The sequence below is a fragment of the Cervus canadensis genome, chromosome 12 (assembly GCF_019320065.1).
Source record: "Cervus canadensis isolate Bull #8, Minnesota chromosome 12, ASM1932006v1, whole genome shotgun sequence".
Lineage (NCBI taxonomy): Eukaryota > Metazoa > Chordata > Mammalia > Artiodactyla > Cervidae > Cervus > Cervus canadensis.
The window spans coordinates 76,340,061-76,361,028 of record NC_057397.1 but is presented as its reverse complement, the minus strand read 5'-3'; the positions used below and the strand labels follow the sequence as shown (position 1 = coordinate 76,361,028).

At 38.9% G+C, this 20,968-nt stretch overlaps 1 protein-coding gene across 1 annotated transcript; it reads right to left on the bottom strand.

Annotated features, from left to right (window-relative positions):
• Positions 1-767: 767 nt before the first annotated feature.
• On the bottom strand, positions 768-20,710 carry ZFAND1 (zinc finger AN1-type containing 1). The gene is made up of 8 exons (XM_043483701.1): positions 20,630-20,710; positions 17,438-17,480; positions 16,475-16,514; positions 13,538-13,665; positions 13,361-13,452; positions 12,142-12,263; positions 1,319-1,474; positions 768-1,223 (listed from the first exon to the last, which is right to left on the bottom strand). The coding sequence occupies exons 1-8, from the start codon at positions 20,682-20,684 to the stop codon at positions 1,053-1,055; spliced, it is 807 nt and encodes a 268-aa protein (XP_043339636.1). The 5' UTR covers positions 20,685-20,710; the 3' UTR covers positions 768-1,052.
• Positions 20,711-20,968: the final 258 nt, after the last annotated feature.

Below are 20,968 nucleotides of genomic sequence, written 5' to 3'. Positions count from 1 at the left end.
ACAGTCCAACTCTCACATCCATACATGACCACTGGAAAAACCATAGCCTTGACTAGATGGACATTTGTTGGCAAAGTAATGTCTCTGGTTTTTAATATGCTATCTAGGTTGGTCACAAGTTTCCTTCCAAGGAGTAAGCATCTTTTAATTTCATGGCTGCAATCATCATCTGCAGTGATTTTGGAGCCCCCAAAAATAAAGTCTGACACTGTTTCCACATCTATTTCCCATGAAGTGATGGGACCAGATGCCATGATCTTAGTTTTCTGAATGTTGACCTTTAAGCCAACTTTTTCACTCTCCTCTTTCACTTTCATCAAGAGGCTTTTTAGTTCATCTTCACTTTCTGCCATAAGGGTGGTGTCATCTGCATATCTGAGGTCACTGATATTTCTCCCGGCAATCTTGATTACAGCTTGTGCTTCTTCCAGTCCAGTGTTTCTCATGATGTACTCTGCATATAAGTTAAATAAGCAGGGTAACAATATACAGCCTTGACGTACTCCTTTTCCTATTTGGAACCAGTCTGTTGCTCCATGTCCAGTTCTAACTGTTGCTTCCTGACCTGTATACAGGTTTCTCAAGAGGCAGGTCAGGTGGTCTGGTATTCCCATCTCTTTCAGAATTTTCCACAGTTTATTGTGATCCACATAGTCAAAGGCTTTGGCATAGTCAATAAGAATGGTAATGTCCCCCAAAAGGGTCATAGCTTCATCTTAGATTCTGGAGTAAAGATAACATAGAGCAGAGTCACGGCCCATCAAAGCTGACATTAACCAAATGAGAAATACACCTTTGTTGTTGTAATTACAGCATAAACTAATAAAAGTTAATTAGGTACAAGAATTTGTTAATAACTGGATGTCAGTTAATGGTTACACTTGAAAACACAAAAATTCAAATTCAATTTAATAGAAGACTAATAATGTAAATTATGACATAATGGAATTCAAAAGGAACTTTAAAAATATACATATATATAGTATTTGTAGTAAAAGAAGTTGACTAATGTTGAATTTTCTTCTTGATTTCTGGCTTGAGTCCCTGCATGGCTATTCCAAGTAAGAATCAACATTTTTTAAAAACTGGTCTTCATCACTCAGATATTCCAAGATAATATTTCCACCATTGTACAAAGGACAATCCTCCTTAGCAATCCAGGTTTCCAAAATATGATCCAAGGGTAAGGCCTCTCCTGAGACACTGTGACATAACCTCAATTTCTGTTAAGACAGAAATACGTCATAAGGCAGTAAATAAACATGCTTTTTATAGAGCATTCTAAAGCTTTCAGGGGCAAGTTATACCCTGTTGTTACCTTAGCTGTTAGTCTGTTGTTGTCATTTTTAAGGCTGGCTAAAGAAGCTGCAAAGTCTGTGGCCTTTCCGACGCTCCATCCTCGGCAAAAGAACATGGCTTTCCTCTTCTCTTTGCTCCCCTTAGGTAAGAAAACCTGAAAGTAAATTCTTTCTGTCTGTAAAGATAAAAAGTTAAAATACAGGTTATATACATGAGGTAGACATCTGGTTTTGTCTGGTGACATCTCTTCCTTGCTTCTCCTGGCCAGAGAACCATTATCCTCTAATGACACAACTTTGGGAAGACAATCATAGAATCCCAGCATCCATCTAAATGTGTGGGCAGAGAACCTAAGTCCATAGTCTGGATGATCTGTGCAAAAATAGGCATGTGACCTAAATTAGGCTAATCATTTCCTGGGATTTTGCATTCAAAACCTGGGGGTAGGGAGGAGCAACAATTTTTTCAGAGGTTTTTTTTAAAAAAGTCTTGCTAAATTAAATCCAAGGGTTTCTGTAGTTATCCCCCATGCCTCTCAGCCACTCCTGAACCAATGTGGAAAAGTTTCTTCAAAGGAAAAACAGTGAATCTAACACAGAGAAAGAGAGAAGTCAAGAAAACAGATGGCTTCTCTCAACAGCATTTGAGTCCTGGAATTCAGTCATCCTGTGAGACCAGATCAACGCATTACTTCCCATTATACGAGAAAAGAAATGGCTAGTGAGTTTCAGTCAAGTTTCTGTCTCTTACAACTGAAAAATTCCTGATACATATACATTTCTGTTCACCTGAAAGACCTCAGTACACACTTAGAGACAGCAGGGCCTTTGAGAAAAAAAGAAACTTTAAAAATCAGAAAAGTATCATGTCAACAAAAGAGAAAAACTCAGAAATTCAGAGATGGTTCTTCTAGTATTCTATACCCTATATGCCTCTTATATATTGTATTTTCTTGCAAAATTACAAATGTAAGAAACAAGAATAGAAGCAAGGGTATTTAGCTTCTGAGCTACCCTTCTTTTCTAAAATCACTTAAAAGAAATACTGGCTTTATAGACCAATTCCTGCTACAATAAATATTTTGGCATAACTGGAAGGTCTCTCAGTTATAGGGAGAGATCACAATTATTTTAAGAAACAATAGATTCAACACAATTTCCATCTCAGCACTAAGAAATTTAGATTTGTTAAAGACCAGTGGAATGCGTTATTACAGATAACAGGAAAAGAAGAAATTATGGGAAATTCAAACTTTGGGAAAACTCTGTAACCTCACAGTTCTTGCTCCAGTAACATGGCAATAAAAGCATACATATGAAAAGAGAAATTTTAAAAGATATACCCTCACCTAAAAGTAAAAAAATAATTATGCCTGAGTATCTAAAATGAAACAGAAATGCAGAGTGACAGCAGGCAGGCTGAGCCATAGGCCCCAGGGCTCAGAAGAGGCGAGTTAACAAGAGAAAGCAAGGCCACAGGGTGAGGGGCCCCTGCCTCTGGCCGGCTGCCTGGAGGCAGCGGCCAGCGTGGGACGGGCCTCCAGCAGAGGAGCCTCAGGGAGTCACTGCTGCTGGCCGACAGGCGACTGCTCACAAAGCCGACACTCAGCGGGGCACGAGAGCGGGATACAACCTCCGCAGAGGGGACAGAGCCAAAGCCTCCAGCCCAGTAGTGGATCTGCAGTGGGCCAAACATCTCTGCAGAGCAGAAGCAGAAACCGTCAGTCTCAGACTTGGGTTTGGAACAGAGGGCGTGGGTAGGTGGGCCTGTGGAAGAAAAGGCGAGACTTGGGGAGAGCTGAGTGAGACAGGAGAGACACAGAAAGAAGCTGCTCCTCAACACGAACATGCTGAAGCTTGAAGCTGAAACTTCGAAACAAATCAAAGCTTAGCTTATTATGGGCAGGAGAAACTAAACTGGAAAAAGACATTTTAAAGAGTTATTTAGGATATCTATGGGTGCTCAGTCACTCAGTTCTGTCTCTTTGTGACCCCACGGACTGTAGCCCACTGAGCTCCTCTGTTCATGGGATTCTCCACGCAAGAATATTGGAGCGGGTTGTCATTTCTTCCTCCAGGGAAGCTTCCTGACCCAGGGATCGAACTGGCATTTCTTGTGTTCCCTGAATTGGCAAACAGATTCTTTCACCACTGAGCTACCCGGGAAGCCCCTATTTAGGATGAATAATGAGAAAAATTAAAGAATATTCATAAAAACAGAACAAACAGTTATAAAACTGAAACAGGCAGAAACGAAACATGAAAAGCTATGAAGAACCAATTAGAAATAAAAAAACTTAAAAATACAGTTTCTGAAATAAGAAACTCAAACAACAAATTTCTATAATATTCAATAAAAAGGCTTAATTGATTGAAAGATGGATTTGAGGCTGTCATTTAGAAGGCAACACAAACAGACATAAAGATAGAAATTATACATCCCCAAAACATGTCCAATAAGAATTTCAGAAAAGAAGAAAAGGAAGCAATGTTCAGAAAGAAAACAACAATAATTTTCTAAGGGTAAGGATCAACAGCTAAAATGCACCTCAAGGTCAAGCTGTGTAATTAAAACAAATCCATACCTAGAAACCTTGCACTGAAACTGTAAAATATCATAGACAAAAATCTTAAGTTACAAAACAAGGTATAGATTACCCATAAAGCAACAAGAGTAAGATCTACAGCACATACTTCCCAAACAATAAACAAAAGAGGCCAATGAACTGTTTATTAGAAGAGCTGAGAAAGGCAAATAGACAATCCAGCTCAAGTGAGGGAAAATAAGGGCAGTTTCAGACAGAAAAGATGGAAAGAATTTACCACAAAGACCCTTGACGAATGAACTACTAAAGAATGTGCTTGAGCCAAAATAAAAGTGAGTCTTAAGAAAAAAAGAAACTCAAAAAATATACTGGCAAATTTAAAAAGCAACTGACTTAAAAACAATCATGTGCATAAACAAAGTCAATGAGATGGGAGATACTCAACTGCAGAAAACATGTCAAACTCTTGGTCTTATTCAAGAGGATACAATCTCAAGTAACTTTAGATTTTGAGAGAAGAATTGGTATTTAATTATATATGTCAAAAATTTTAAATATAAGCACATGCCTCTTATCACCATTATTACAAAACATTATATTGGAGATTATATATAATATAGTACAAGAAAATGAACTAATTATTGAAAGGTGAAAACTAAAGCTGTTTGCCAATGGGATGTAATTGTATACCTAGGATATCAAAGGTAAAAACAAAACAACTTCTAAAATAAATATAAGAATTTGATGCTGTGATTGAATACAATGAATATACAGAAATCAAGACCTTTTTTCCTATGTTAACAGTAAGTTCTGGAAACAGGTACAGGGAAATATTCTGTTCACCAAAGAAAGAAAACCCGTGAGATAACTGGAGATGTTTATGTGTGTGTGCTGAGTAGCTTCAGTCGTGTCCAACTCCCTGTGACCCTACAGGTTACCGGTAGCCCACCAGGCTCCTCTGCCCATGGGAGTCTCCAGGCAAGAGTACTGGAGAGGGTCGCCCCTCTTCCAGGGGACCTTCCAAACTCACATTTCCTGCATTGCAGGTGGATTCAACAAGGAATAAGACTTAGATGAAGAAAAATATATAAAATGTTACAGAAGGCAATAAAATATGATCTAAATAAAAGAGAAGACATAAAGTTTGTAGACAGGAAGATAATGTTATAAAAATGTCATTTCTCTCAAAATTAATATATATCATGTAAAGCAAATTCAGAGAAACCCTCAGGAATGATCCTCAGTCAGGACTTGTTAATAGACGCTGCAGGGAAATTGAGTTTACTTTACCTAACTTTGCAGAAATCACTTGATAATAGGAAGGAGGTTTTGTATCAGTTACTTAGACCTGGTGGGTAAGGAAGGAGCCAGAATCCCCAGCACAAAGAGGACGAGGCCAACAGGGTAAGAAATCCTCCTGAGAATGCAATCAGGCTTCTGTAGGCACTGTTATTCACAGCCTACATCCTTGTGGCAAACAGTGACAGATATAAGAAACTACATTCTAAGATCAAGCTGTGTTCTTTTTTGCTTTTCATAATGTTTTTTCTCCGTTTCTCCATTTTTGCTTTTAAAGAGCCTACGTCCTTCAACAGTACCTGCTAGAGTCTGTCACTGACAACCTTGTCCCATCATGACAACCACAGAGATCCCAAGATGGATTAAAAAAAAGTGTATATAATAATCATAAGGTCCATATGGATGAACAAACCAAAAGAGAAAAGAACTGCTAAGACAAAATATGGGAAAATATGGGTGAGACTTACATGATCATATGTTAGAACACTCTATAAACTTATTACATGAAGTCAACTTGGTATTAACATATGAGGAAAAAACAGATAAGGAATTAGAATAGGAAATCCAAAAACAAACCTAGTAAAGAATAAATCTTGAATTTAACATGAAGGTGATATTTGGTATCTCAACTTAATAGGACAAAAATGATTTATTTAATAATTAGTGGGCAAAACTAAACAACTGGAAGAAAATATCCTTAGCTCATATAATATGTTAAAGTCAAATTCCAGACCTATTAAAGACAGAGGAAAAAAAAAACTAAAACCCTAAGAAAACCAAACCAGAAATGAAAGAAAAGACAGACCTAGAAAAATTTAGAACACTGATATGTCAATAAGGTACATAAGCAAAATCAAGATTATTTGACAGATTTTGAAAAAAAAGTTTCCAAAGCAGACTGATTATAGAAAGGATCAATATCTATTCTATTCCAAGAATTTCCACAGTTGATGAAGCAAAACAAAAGTGAAATAAAAATAACAATGTAAAAGAAAAATGATCACAGGATATGCACGGGCAATTCAGGGAAGAGCATTCACACCCGGCCAATGAACATAATAAAAAGATACTTAAACTGAACAATACTTTGGCTACTGAACGCAAGGACACAAAGAGCTGACTTATTAGAAAAGACCCTGATGCTGGGAAAGATTGAGGGCAGGACGAGAAGGGGACGACAGGATGAGATGGTTGGATGGCATCACCGACTCAATGGAGGTGAGTTTGAGCAAGCTCCGGGAGACAGTGAAGGACAGGGAGGCCTGGCGTGCTGCGGTCCGTGTGGTCACAGAGAGTCAGGCTTGATTCAGCGACTGAACAGCAGCAACCTGAACAATGGTCAAGGAAACCCAAAATACAACAACTAGAAGGTATCTTTTCACAGCCTTTAGACTGGAATACATTTAAAAAGATTATATAAACAGTTACTGGAGACCTCGGGAAAGGAGAGGTATGCTCATGTATGACCACAAGAGGCAGCATACTAAACAGGGCAGGATGGCAGGGTCTGCCAGGTGAGTGATCTTAACAACACTTCAGATTACTCATCTGTGAAATGAGGATAATAATATATCACGGGATAGTCCTGAGTATTAAGGGAGATAAAAAACCCAGAGCCACAAGACCACGCTTGGCATGATATGATCAGTCAATAAAAGTTCACTATCATAATTACTGATGGTAGAAATGTAAATGGTTGCAAATTCTTTGTAAAGCAGGTTGACAACATCTATAAAGATTTAAAATAGACATACCCTTGGACACAGCAAACATACTCCAGGAAATCTATCTCACAGACACAGGAAATCAGAAACAGGAAACTAGTCACCAAAACTGGAAACAAAGAGAATGTTCATTAACAGGAAAAAGGTGATGAAACTCACGATACCTTGGATTGTCCATCTTTTGAAGAAAATGATTTAGAACCATACTAGTTCCCTTGGAGGAACTGCTGTCAGAAACTTATACAGGAATATATAGAGCTGAAAGAATATATTATCTATCTGAAACCTGCTTTATTTTTATATAGGCTTTATCACTATCTGAAAATTGTAGTATACATTAAATAATCATCTCATCCCACTGGAATATAAACTCTATATGGGCAGGGACTTTGTTTTAACAATTTACTGTCATATCCCCAGGGCCTGATTTATAGCAGGTATTCAAAAAAGTGTTGACTAAATGAATATAATGCCCTTTTAATGAAATAGTGGTCCTAAAGCACTCTATATTTTTGCATACATATACCAGTAGATACTTTCATTTATGTAAAATTAGACACTTATATTAATATATACATGGGTGTGGATATATAAAAATAACTTATGTCAATACATACATATATGTATAAACACACAGAAACAATGATGCAGGGGGAAAAGTTCTATCTACAGACCTGCATGCTCTGTGATAAAGTATTAACTGTGCTGAGAACATGGTTTCTGAGCCAGCCTGCCTGATTCAATTCGCAGTTCTCCACTTACTAGCTGTGTTACTGCCAAGTTACTTAACATTTTTGTGCCTCAATTATATCATCTATTAGGCAGAGATAATAGTATATATTTCACAAGCTGCTGCAAGGATTAAATGTGTTAAAAGAGGGCCTGGAACAAAGTAGGTGCTACAGAAATTTCTGCTATTATGTTTTAAGCCATAAAAGAACTGCACAGTAATGGGAATGACAGTACTGGGCACTCTAGAGCAGGCCCCCTCAATTATATCACTGCGGACACCTCGCGCTGGACGATGCTTTCCTGTGGGAGCTGCCCTGTGCCCTGCGGGACACTGAGCGGCACGAGAGCATCCCCATGCCCGGGGTGACAACAAAACTGTCTGCAGACACGGTCAGGTCTCCCCGAGGGGCACAACCACCCTCGGTTGAGAACCACTGCTTTAGTGGGATGAACGTGGACACGGGAGGGTGTGTTGGGCTTTTTTCCCTTATATAGTTTTTAAGTTACCCTTGTTAAAAGTATGCAGTATTTCTATAACTTAAAAATAAGGAATGCTTCAAAAAAGAAACATTAAAAAAATTATTAAAAGAAGTTTATAATCAATGGTTTCTAGACCAGCAGAATAGAAGAGAATATAGAAAATTCAATCAATACAAAAGACGACTGGAAAGAAATAAATAATAACAGCAAAAGGACAATCAGAAAAAAAACATAAGATAGAAGAAATGTATTTAAATGCTTGTGATCATAATAAATATAAATGGGTTCAACTCACCTATAAAAGAGAGATATTATCAGATTGGATTAAAAAAACAAAGTCCAGCTACATACAGCTTACAAGAAACACCCTAAAAATAAAACAACACAGAAAAGTTGAATACAAAGGAATACACACATAGTAGTAATTATTCACCAAAAAAAAGGCAGTGAAACATCATCATAAATCAAAATAGATTTAAGGCAAAAAATTCATACTGAAGACATAATGATGAAAAAACTAAATGTACCTGATAATATAGAACTCAGCAAAACTATTAGAATTATAGGAAAAAAAATTGACAAAACCACAGCTACAGTGAGAGATTTTATTGAATACCATCTGTTTCAGAACCTGATAGATCAAGCTGACCAAAAATTAGTATAAGCACACACACACATATACATATGGACAAACAGAATGACTGCACATTAAATAACGAATAGGGCAAAATGTAAGTAATTGGAACATCTGGGTAACCAGTATGAAAACACTCTTTGTACTAGTCTAGAACTCTTCTATGTTAGAAACTGTATTAAAATAAAGTTGCATGCATGTGTGCTAAGTCACTCAGTTGCGTCCAACTCTTTGTGACCCCATAGACTATAGCCCACCAGGCTCCTCTGTCCATGGAATTTCCCAGGCAAGAATACTGGAGTGGGTTGCCACACTCTCCTTCAGGGGATCTTCCTGACCCAGGGATCGAACCCACATCTCTTATGTCTCCTACAGTGGCAGGTGGACTCTTTACCACTAGTGCCACACAGGAAACCCAAAATAAAGTCACCTCCCCTAGAAAAAAACACCCAAGTAAGTAGGTTGAAAGGGTAAGCTCACCATTCAGTGTGAGAAGTTAGAAAAACAACATCAGAGACAATCTAAACAAAGCAGAAAAAGGAAACAATAATATAACAACAAAATCGGTAAAGCAGAAAGCAAAGAAACAATAGAGAAGTCAATAAAACCAAAACATGATTCTTTGAAAAAACTAAAATGCCAATTAAAAAAGTAAACACAAACCTCTAGCAAGTCCGTTCAAGGGGAAATCAAAGTACAATTGAAAAATATTAAGAATGACTAGTGAAAGACACAACAGAGATTTGGGAACATAACAATAAGCTGAAAAATCTGTATTAAACAGAAATTTTTAAGAAAAATGTTATTTCCCAACATATATTTCAGAAGACATAGATTATCCAAATAAACCAAAGAACTATTTAACACATTAATTAGTATTCAAAATTCTCCCCCTACAAAAGGCAACAAATCTGAAGGTTTTAACAACTATTACCAAACCTTCAAGGACAATATGTATCTATTTCAAAGAATAGGAAAGGGAAAGCTACTCAACTGATTTTTTTTTGCTACTAATGTCAGGACAAAACAGTAAATAATATATTAGTGAACAGTTTAGCAGTTCATTTTAAAAAAATTATATACCAGAGTCAAGTGGTTTATTTAAGAATATGTGGGTGATTCACAACAGAAGATGATCAATGTAATTTATTACATTAATAAGGAAAAAAACCTCTATATAATCATCTTACTAGATGGAGGAAAAAAATTATAGCAATATTTAATACCCATTCCTGATATAAATTCCTAGGAATAGAAAAATATTGTTAACCCGTGGAAAGCTACTATCAAAAAATCTACAGCAAATATAATATTTAGTGATGAAACTTTAGAATTATTGGAACTGAAGTCAGAAACAAGATGGAGACCCCTGCTATCACTTACATTATCTAACATTGTTGCGGAGGTTTCGACCAATACAGTAACACAAAGAATAATGAGGAGGAGGAAGAGTAATAAAGATAAGAAAATTTGAAAACAAAAACAAATACCACACAAAATTATCATTTGCAGAAGATGTGACTGCACGGAAAACTAGACAGGAAATCTACAAAATATGGGAACTATTAGAGTTTATTTGCTAGATAGAAAGACATTATACAACAATCAGCAATAACCAAATTAGGAAAATGTTAATTTTAAAAAGTTACCATTTATAATGGCAGCAAAAATTATGAAGAGCCAAAGAAAAAACTTAAGACCCCTAAATGTGTATGGTAGGCATTATAGAATGTTATTTAAAGACATAAATAAAGACCTAAATAAGTTGGGATAGACTATGGAGATGAAAAGGAAGAATGAAATTTTAAAGATGTCCACTGTCTTACTTAAAATTGAGCACAATTTCTATCAAAATCACCATTTCACAGAACAAGATGAAGTGATCCTAAAATTTTTACAAAAGAATAAATGGCCAAGAATAGACACAGTTGGAAGCCAAGAATGAGGTGGACAGCCTTGTCCTACTTACTACAGTAAAAGCTACTATGATTAACACAGAACGATATTGACGCAGAGAGACAGACCAAAGGAACAGAACTGAGATCCCCAGACCAGTCCCACATATGCAGAACAATCTGGTGTGTAACAGAAGCGACATTACAAGGATGAACTCTTCACTTTCTTATGTTGTGACAATCAGTAACCTGTTGGGTGAGAGAGGGAGGAATAAATCTCTACCTCTACTTACTTACAATTAAGTTCCAGGTGGAATAAAAAGCTAAACAAAAAAATGCAATAAAACTTTTAAAGGAAAATGTAAGCAAAAAACTCATTTTAAGAATTACAATTCTAAAGAAATCATTAATAGATATAATGCATTAAAATTTAAAAAGTCTGGATCACTAAAGAGATCAAAGCCAAAATAAACACAAGCTATAGACTGAGAGAAGATACGTGCAACATATTTAATCAAGAAAAGATCAGAACTTAGAATATACAGACTCTTATAAACCTTTTTAAAAGTTCCAAACAACCTAGCAGACAATATACACACACAAAGGATGTGAACAAATAATTCACAAGAGAAAGTCAAAGAGCCAATAAATGTATGCAAAGTAGCTGAGCCTCACTAATCACAGGGAAAGTCAACTGTAAACCTCAGTGATGTATCATTTCAATCTGTCAGACTGGTGATAATGAAGAATGCCCAACACTGGCAGGAAACTCAGATGCTGCAAGGAGACAAATCAGTACAATTACTGACAATAAAAAACGGACGATATCTAATAACGCCAAAGATGAGCAAACCCCATTCTCCAGGTTTCTATTTCTAGGTATGTTCCCTGGAATAGCATGTTTCATTTTAATGGTCTCAATCCTGCAGGGGCTAGAAAGTTAATAGTCTTTAAATAGAATAAAAAATATCAGAGTAGATACACATCCTTGTAAGGCTAGATCTCACTTACTGGAGCTGTGTTAAGGTGTGTATGTGGGTATATAGGTACTGGGTGGTTACAGAAAATACAGGTGATAATATGGGGTTTGAAAGAAACTGCCTTAGAGAAATGTTCCCCTGTGTACACAGGGTGCTCACTTTTGAACTGTTTATAACAGCAAACAACTTGGAAAAGAAATCTGAATCGTGTTCACCAAGAGAATAGATAAGCTGTGGTATATACATACTATAGAAAAATGTAAGCTATCAAAATGAATGAAAGAGACTAAACATATCAGCACGGATATATGTTTAAAAAAAATGATACTAAGGGTAAAAGAAAAAAGTTGAAGAAGGATACATACGGCTTTCTGCCATGTCTATAAGGTAAAAAAAACTCGTAAGACTATTATTTATGCAGGCTTATACCTTGTAATATTTGAAATGATACATATTGAGTTCAGGTTTTGTTGTTACTAATGAAAGGGAAGCGTACAAAGGGGGCCCCAATTGTATCTGGAACTTTTTTGTTTCCTAAATATCTAAAACCAACCTGTGGCAATGATTTATCTCCAGCAGCATGCATCTTTAATTTCATCAGTGCTACCTTTGCAGCTGTTTCACTATTTTTTGCACCTTTCCGTCGTTTACTTGCTGTCTCTCCTGTCTTGGAATCTAAGAAGCAAGCATAAGGATATAAGCAAATAGGAACTTGCACATTTTTCAAAGTTTTATTATTACTAACTGTGGCCTTGAAACATACATAAATTACATATACTAGAGATATATGGAGACCACATTCATTTTTTAGATATTATATTTACAAGAACAATGGAAAAATACCACTGAGTGTATGTAAGTGAGCCACACATTAAAATACTTAAGTTATATGTGCTTTCCGACTTAAATCTATTTAATCCAAAGCAATCACTAGCACTTCTGCAGAGAAGTGTTGCAGAAGATTTTTACTTAATTAATAGAATTTAATTTAAATCACTATTCTTAATATAAAATGAAAATTCAGTTGAGTATGTTGGCAGTGAGACTGGTCAATGTCACAGATATATTCTTTCCACATACGTCAGATTATCAGCAGCATTCACAGGACAGCTGACTAGGCTTAAATTTCGGTCTTTTTTTTTAAAAGGAATCTTTCTCTTTCATTTTTTTAAAGGTTTTTTTTATCATTTTACATTTTGTTTTTTAATTTAAATTTCACTTATTTATTCTCGGCTGTGCTGGGTTTTCACTGATGCACGCGGGCTTTCTCTAGTCGGGGCGAGTGAGGCTCCTCCCGAGGGGCGGTGTCCAGGCTTCTCTTGAGGAACATGGACTCCAGGGCACACGGCCTCGGCTGCCCCACGGCATGTGGGATCTTCTCGCATCAGGGGTTGAACCCGTGTCCCCCGCACTGGCAGGTGGATTCTTAATACTGGGCCACCAGGAAAGTCCTAACTTTAGTCTTGAAGAATGTAAACCACTGCTTTAGCCTCATGAATGTAGTTTCTAGCCAAGATGGTTAACCAGCTGATACAAGCGGTCCAGCAAAAGAGAATACCTGCCGGATATTTCTATGGAATTTCCAAATCCCCATTTGCTAGGTAAGACTTGTGAAGAATACTGTCACAAGAATGTCCTCAAAATCTACAGCAAGTTATAACCATCAGGGCGGCTAACACCTTCCATGACTGGCAAGCTGACACAAGCAGGGCTCAGGAACTCACGAGTATACAGCAGTAAGTAAACATCAGACACGCTGTCCAGATACTTGCCAATAACGTCTCTGACGAGTTTCTGAGAGGCAGCCATACGAGGCCTAGGGATTTCCAGTTTTTCACAGTTGTGATCTGACTGATGACGGTGTCTGCGAGCAACAAAAGAGTGACACTGGTTCATGTGCTTGCATGTGACTTAAACAGATACACAGTTTGAACGGTCACAGGGGTCACCTCAGGCAGAAGTTCTTCTCACAGTAAGGACACATGATGGGCACAAGCTCTCTCTCAGCACAGTCCCTGAAAGAGCACGGGTGAGATGTATGGGTGTCTGACTTCGGTCTCTCGTTGAGGACAGTCACCTGAAAAGGAAGAAGGGGGGCATGGCATCATATTTCACATTAAAAGCAAATCAACAAATCTATTCTAGATATCCAGAGCATTTTTGCCTCAACTTATAAAAGCAACCCACACAATCTTGCATAGATTATAATAATTGTGTGCAGAATGATTACTGTGCAGACTGCTCTACATTTTCAAAATTTCCCTACTGTGGTGTGTTTATCCTCTAAGTCAGGTTAAAATGACTACTCTGTCATTCTCCCTAAGTTTAGTCTTCTACTTTGTAACATACTACACAAGGTACCAATAATAGCTCAGTTGGTGAAGAGTCCTCCTGCAATGCAGGAGACCCCAGTTCGATTCCTGGGTCAGGAAGATCCCCTGGAGAAGGGAAAGGCTACCCACTCCAGTATTCTTGGGCTTCCCTGATGGCTCAGCTGGTAAAGAATCTGCCTGTAATGTGGGAGACCTGGGTTTGATCCCTGGGTTGGAAAGATCCCCTGGAGAAGGGAAAGGCTACCCACTCCAGTATCCTGGCCTGGAGAATTCCATGGACTGTATATAGACCACGGGGTCACAGAGTCAGACATGACTAGAGTGACTTTCACAGACGAGGAAATCAGCCCATCACTCCTCAAATGACAAGTCATATCCACTTTCCACACTGATTTTAGAGGCTTAAATATATGTAAAAGAACACTTAAAATTATATTTTTCCATGATACAGTTAAAAACAGTTTTCACAACGATACAATACTCTTTGTGTGTATGCTCAGCTGGTTCCAGTCTTTGCAACCTCAGGGACTGTGGATTGCCAGGCTCCTGTCCAATGGACTTCCCGGGCAAGATTACTGAAGTAAGTTGCCATTTCCTTCTCCAGAGAATCTTCCTAACCCAGGGATAGAACCCACACCTCTTACATCTTCTGCATTGTCAGGCAGATTCTTTGCCACTAGTGCCACCTACTGCATTACTAGCAAATATTATACCAGAGGAAAAAGATTTTATGAAATTAAAAAAAAAAAAATCCAGATCACTTAGGCTATTTTGAGTACTAAGTAACCAGATTTCTAGAATTAAATGAACTCAGTTGACCCTTGAACAACTCAGGACTTAGGGTACAAACTCTCCACACTGTTAAAAATCCAAGTCTGTCTTCACAGGTAGCCTTCCAAATCTGCAGTTCTGTTGTCTGCAGGTTCAATGCTTTGTGCAGCATATATTTAGAGAAAAAAAAGATCCACGTTTGAGGGGACACACACAGTTCAAACCTGTATCATTCAAGGGTCAATGGTAATTGCTTGAAATCCATGAACAAAGGGTATCCTCTATAAAAACAGAGTTACATCTCATCGGAATTAATTTCTTAACCATTTTTCCAAATTTGTTTCAATGGTCTAAAGGTAGAAGATTTTTATTTCACTATTTAATTAATAAGATCTAACTGAGAGACATTCTATGAGACATTCATAGAAAGCAAATTATATCACAAGAAAAAAGAAAGCACAGAGATTTATTTATAAGCTACATGAGAAATACTGTTTACTATATGACTGAGTATTTCTCTCCAGTTAATCCTGAATAATACCAATATGTTAATTAATTTTTATTTCCCTCAAATCACCAAAACTTCAGAGGGCCAGATTTTGACTGAAGCTCATTTAATCTTAATTTTTATAATTGAGAGAACAGAGGTAAAAATTCTTGGTAAAGTGTCTGGTAAATGGTGGGAAGGAAGAAATATTAATTGCAAAATGGGAGGCAAATGCTTCTTTCCAAATGGAGTGAATTCAGTTTAACTTCCTGCTGATCTCTGACCCAGAGGAGGTAGAGCAACTTCTCTGATTACAAATTCAAGAAAATTAATTAGGCTCAGCTTTTTCTTTATTTCCTAAGAGGCCTAACCTGGTGCAACACTGCTGTGACAGGTGGCAAATCCACCGAATTCCGGATTTTCTCTGAAGATCTTTTTGGCTCTACATTAAGCTTCATCATTCAACTTATTCTTTACCAGTCACAAAGATGGTATTTTGGCTTTTATCTAACAGGTCTTTTTAATCTCTTGATGTGGGCAGAATTATGGTAGGGACTTTGCTGGACTACAGGTTTGCTCCTGATGATCTAAGGCTGATGGAGTCAGCACAATTTATTACCACAGAATCCTAACCCCAGGCACCGGTGAAAACGAACACAACAGTGAAGCAAACTGGAGGCAGCATATGATGAGGATGTCAATTCCATTACATAGTTATAAATACAGAGCCTGAAGCTAAAAGTGGGCTACCCACACAGGACGGTAGCATAAAGGAAAGAAAATTATAAGAATAAAAATTTATAAATACCAAGTAGACGAGTTTATTTTTAAAGCAAATTGAGAAAAAATATAAAGTAACAGCCTCTTATAGATCAATTTAGTATGCCAAATTTTAATCTGCAGTACCCTGGTACTAAATTGAATCAAGACTTCCCTGGTAATACAGTGGACAGCAGTTCGCCTGCCAGTGCAGGGGACATGCGTTCGATCCTTGGTCCAGAAAGATCCCACCTGCCATGGAGCAACTGAAGCTCGTGGGCCACAGCTACTGGAGCCTGCGCGTTCTGGGGCCCAGGAGTCACAGTTACTGAAGCCCATGAGCCCGAGTCTGAATGCCGCACCCACTGAACCCCGGTGCCTAGAGCCCACGCTCTGCAGCTGGAGAGGAGTCCCCGATCTCTGCAACTAGAGAAGGCCCGTGAGCAGCAATGAAGACACAGCACAACCAAAATAAATAGATAAACAGAATCAAATTCTGAAATACAAACACGTTTCACTAGGAGATAATAACATACCTCAGGACAGCTATGGGACTCTCTGCTCCTGTGTTCAAGGCTTAAATAACAACAAAGATAAGTATTTATTTAAATGTAATCAAACAATGTACTTAAAGATAACTGCAGAAATTTGAGCTATTTAATGGTTAGATCCTTAAGATTAATTACACTCACACCACATTAACAACTCTGCATGTAAGAATAAGCTGAAAAGACAAATAAAAGACAGAGCACCTGTAGTCTCAAAAGTTTTAAACCCAACTACTGTTCAAATTCAATGTGAGTACAAATAATTCACCTCTCAATTTCCTTTTTACTTTGAGTGTTTTAAGGTGCGTGAAAACACAGACTCTTTTGATTCCTTTTATTTCTCAAAAATAACCAATAATAATATGTCAAAGGAGTATTCTAGTTCTGAATGACTTAAAAATATGTACTATTTTTATTTCTTTCTAATAAGTCTTTCTGAACTACTGTCTGAAAAGAACTTATTCTTTCAGTGCTCTATTAAATAAATTAAATGCCTGATACTTGAAAGTTTAATTGAAATTACATCCAAAATTCTTATTTGTTCCCAGGTTTTACATTGCATGTAATGTATGCACAAAGTACCCGATTTAAGAAATATATAGGATGGGCTCTTTTCATTGTATTAATAAAAATAAAAACTAATAATCATAATTGGATTTTTAAAATCATATTCTTTATTTTATGGATATATTCTCTCCTTGTGATTAATATACATAAGTTTTACATAAAAGCACACACATAACTATAGAAAATTTAAAGACTAGCCACATATATGCGTAAGTAACCAGAGCCTATGACTAATCTATTTTTTTCTCAGGTGATTATTCTAGTGAATATCAAATATCAATGGCTAAAGTACAAACTATTTTAAATCATTCTGCTTTTTAGAAATAAATCTCATATTGTAAACAATAAAATTACTGCCAAATCCTGCATAAAACCTTAACTTACCAAAATACTCCTGAACATCCATCACATACAAATGGAAGAAAATCTAAAATAAAGGGAAAATGTTATATGTTCTGGTCAGTACTGATTTTGATTTAGGTTTCTTAAGTAAAAAAAAAATCAAGTACTGAACTGTGGCTACAGGAGAACCTTCCTTTTGAACAATATCCTAGTGCAGCAAGTAGTAGTTAAACAAAAGCCATCACAACCTCAAGTACTCTGAGAGTAACCAGATTATCAGGAGATAAATATTACTTGCAGTGACAAACTAAATCAGAAAAAAAGAAGTCCTGGGAGTGTTTTTCCCAGGTTTACCAGATGCTGCTTCTGAGGACCATATATCACAAAAATTCTGCATTTGAAGTGACAATCTTGGATTTCAATTTTGATTGCACTGCTTACTAATCCAGCAATGCTAGGCAAGTTACTTAAAGGTAGAGCTTTGGGTTTTACATATATATATATATATATATATATATACACACACACACACACAGAATATATATATATATATTTCTTGATACAGTATATGATATAGTGCATGTATATGTATACAAAATAAAAAATATATTATTAGGTAATATAGATAAAAATAGGATATAAGTACATTGTGTTTGTGTGCATCTGTGTGTGTATGTATATCTATGTGTGTCCATATCTGTGCTATATGCCACACTTACTTCATAGGGTAATTGTAAAAACTAAATGAGATGTGTAAAAGATAAGAATAGTAAGATAAAAACTGTAATTAACAAGAATAATCACAACAATTCACTTGTTTTGAATATACTCAAACTCTGAGAAAAATCCTGGGGTGACTAGGTAGAGACATGTTCAAAGATATTCCAGAAATTAAACAGACAGATTGATCGCATAAAATTTAGTCCTGAACTGTTCCTTTCCTTGCTGTTAAGGAACAACTAAGTCAGGACTAAGCAACAATTAAGTCAGGAAGTGAATTTTTGGAAAGCACATTAAAGTATCTGTTTTTAGATTTGGCAATTGACCACAAATCACTGAATATAATCATTCACTCATTCTCCAATCTGTTTTCAATGTACCTCATAATAAATTACAGTACACACACAAGTGAGGCTGGATATATCTAATCACACTGCCTTTACAAAATGAAAACAGGAAGTACTGCACTTAAGAGAAAGCCACTATCACTCTAAAAGATCTCATCCTACAGGGTATCCTAACCCAAAAGAAAAAAGAGGTCCTATTTTAACCCAGGGCTTCCCTGTAGGTGTTAGTGGTAAAGAGCCTGCCTGCTAATGCAGGAGATGTAAAAGATGCAAGTTCAATCCCTGGGTCGGGAAGATCCCCTGGAGGAGGGCATGGCAGCCCACTCCAGTATTCTTGCCTGGAGAATCCCATGGACTGAGGAAACTGGAGGGCTACTGTCCACAGGGTCACAAAGAATCAGACATCAGAAGCAGAAAGAAGTGACTTAACACATATGCACAGTAACCCAAAGGGACCCTTGCCGACTTGCTGCTTGTGGGACAAGAGGACTCTAATATAGTTCTTCCCTCACCTGAGAAGTGAGCTTAATGCATTATCACTATTGTCCTGAAAGCATGATACTGTAAGCATCTGTTCCATACCAAGTATGTAGATATACATTTGTCAAAAAGAGAAGAAAACTGAAATATACATCACTCTGCAAAACCTGTTTGTCTCTTTAAAATGGGGAAAATGTACATGCTTGCTACTTTTAGAGACTTTGGTGACCAACTAAGTATTAGACGCAAACTAAGAGGACCCAGGGGTAAGAGTTAAGATTAAGGTAATTTCCTAACACTTGACACCATTCTTCTATTCAAGCTAAATGAAATTTAGTACACTCACAATATCCTCTAAATCTTAACTGCTCTCCACTAGAGTCTGCGAGAAATCTAAACTCCAAAAGAGCCAGACCCTGGCTTCATTTCAGTGCTTACACTTTAAGAGACACCTGAAGTTGGAAAAGAAGATTAACTATGTAACAGATGGTAGACATTATGGACTTGATAATCAGGTATACCAGAATGACACAACTTAAGCTCAAAACCCAATCGGCTAAGCTTCCCTATGAGTCTGCAAGGAAACATCGGTCCTTGCCTGCTGAAGGATGGCAGAGGACGACAGTCAGTGGTGAAAGCTACAAATCAGAGTCCTGTAAGTAACAAGAACCTCGTAGGGATTGTGCCCTTTAGCCCATCGTCCACAACATGTCATCACTGACCAACAGGGAGCACTCCCACTAATTCTGAGCTAGACCCCAGAGCCCTTCTCAACAGTGACAGGGTACCTGCTACCAAAGACTGAAGCTGCAATGGGAGAGAAAACTTGTTTGGCCCCGAGATGTGTAACAGCACAAGCCAGATGTGACAGCACCCATTTGGAGTGCAAGCCAGGTACCAGAGACAGATGGCATTCTGTGTGGCTCTCGGTTTCAGGACTTGCCTGCTGCAGTTCCTAAGGCCTGTGCCACATGCTCACTGGCCGTAAGGGTGGACTCCGAGTGTCACAAGGTCTCTCGGTTTAGCAGAGACAGAACATCACCTGACTAAAGCTCTAAAACGCAGCGAACTACCCTGAGAGCTTTTCTGTGGAAATGGCCATATCTTAGACCCTTACGTGGGCCAGAAGCAAAGCAGGTGCTCAGTAAGCGTTTACTGAGTCAGAGACAGAACCAAAGAAGACAGAGCTGAGAGAGCAGAGACGCTCTTGCCAAGACAAGGCTCGGGGCCTTCTCACTGGAAGTCCGTCCCCTGAGCAGCCAACAAAAACGAGGCTCAAAGCTGACCCAGCCCATCCTTCCCTGACAGACAACGGAAGGGCTGCGGACGAGGACCCAGGTCGCCGCGGCGGGCCGGGGGACTCTCCCGGTTCCCACACTGAAACGCGCTCCATCCCGGGCTCGTCAGACAGCGGCGGGCGTGCGCGGCTCCTCGGCGAGGCGGTCTCAGAAACCGGAGCGGGCGCTGCCGGCTGTGCTTCCAGGAGTCGCGCAGGCCCCTCAGGGGGACAAGCAGCTCCCAGGCCCCAGGGCCCCCAGAAGGCCTCCGACCCGGCCAACTGAGGGGCCCGTGGGACACGCCCTGCCCCTCCTCAGCCTCCGCCCCGCGCCGTCGCCCTCACGCCCCGCCGACCCGGAGGCAGAGCGCGGCCAGGACCCCCGAGGCCGGGGCTGGGGCGCCGCATCACCTAGCCGCCGGCAGCGTTCAACCTGGCAGTGCCGCCCGACGTCCAGCTCCGCCATCTCCGCGCGCGAGAGGTGGGCCGAGAGGCGGGGCGGCGGGGCGAGGGGCGGGGCGAGGGAGTAAGGCGGAGCGCGGCGCCGCTGGGAATGGGCGGGGCGGGGCATGAGGTGGGAGGCGGGGAAATGGGCGGGGCGATGGGGGACGGGCGCAGAGAGGGCGGGGCCAGAGGGCGCGCGGCGCCCACTGGGAACTGGCGGGGAGCGGGCGGGGCCTGCAGGTGGGGCGGGGGCGGGGCGAGGGGCTGGCGGGGCGAGGGGCGGGGCAAGGCGGCGCGGCGCCCGCT

What these genes read in the sequence shown, in the direction of transcription:
- ZFAND1 (XM_043483701.1), bottom strand. Translation starts at nt 20,684, where the DNA reads ATGGCGGAGCTGGACGTCGGGCGGCACTGCCAGGTTGAACGCTGCCGG. An exon ending in GAGAAGAACTTCTGCCTGAG is followed by an intron (nt 13,453 to 13,537) that starts GTGACCCCTGTG and finishes TGTTGCTCGCAG; the next exon opens with ACACCGTCATCAGTCAGATC. An exon ending in GAGATAAATCATTGCCACAG is followed by an intron (nt 1,475 to 12,141) that starts GTTGGTTTTAGA and finishes TTATCTTTACAG; the next exon opens with ACAGAAAGAATTTACTTTCA.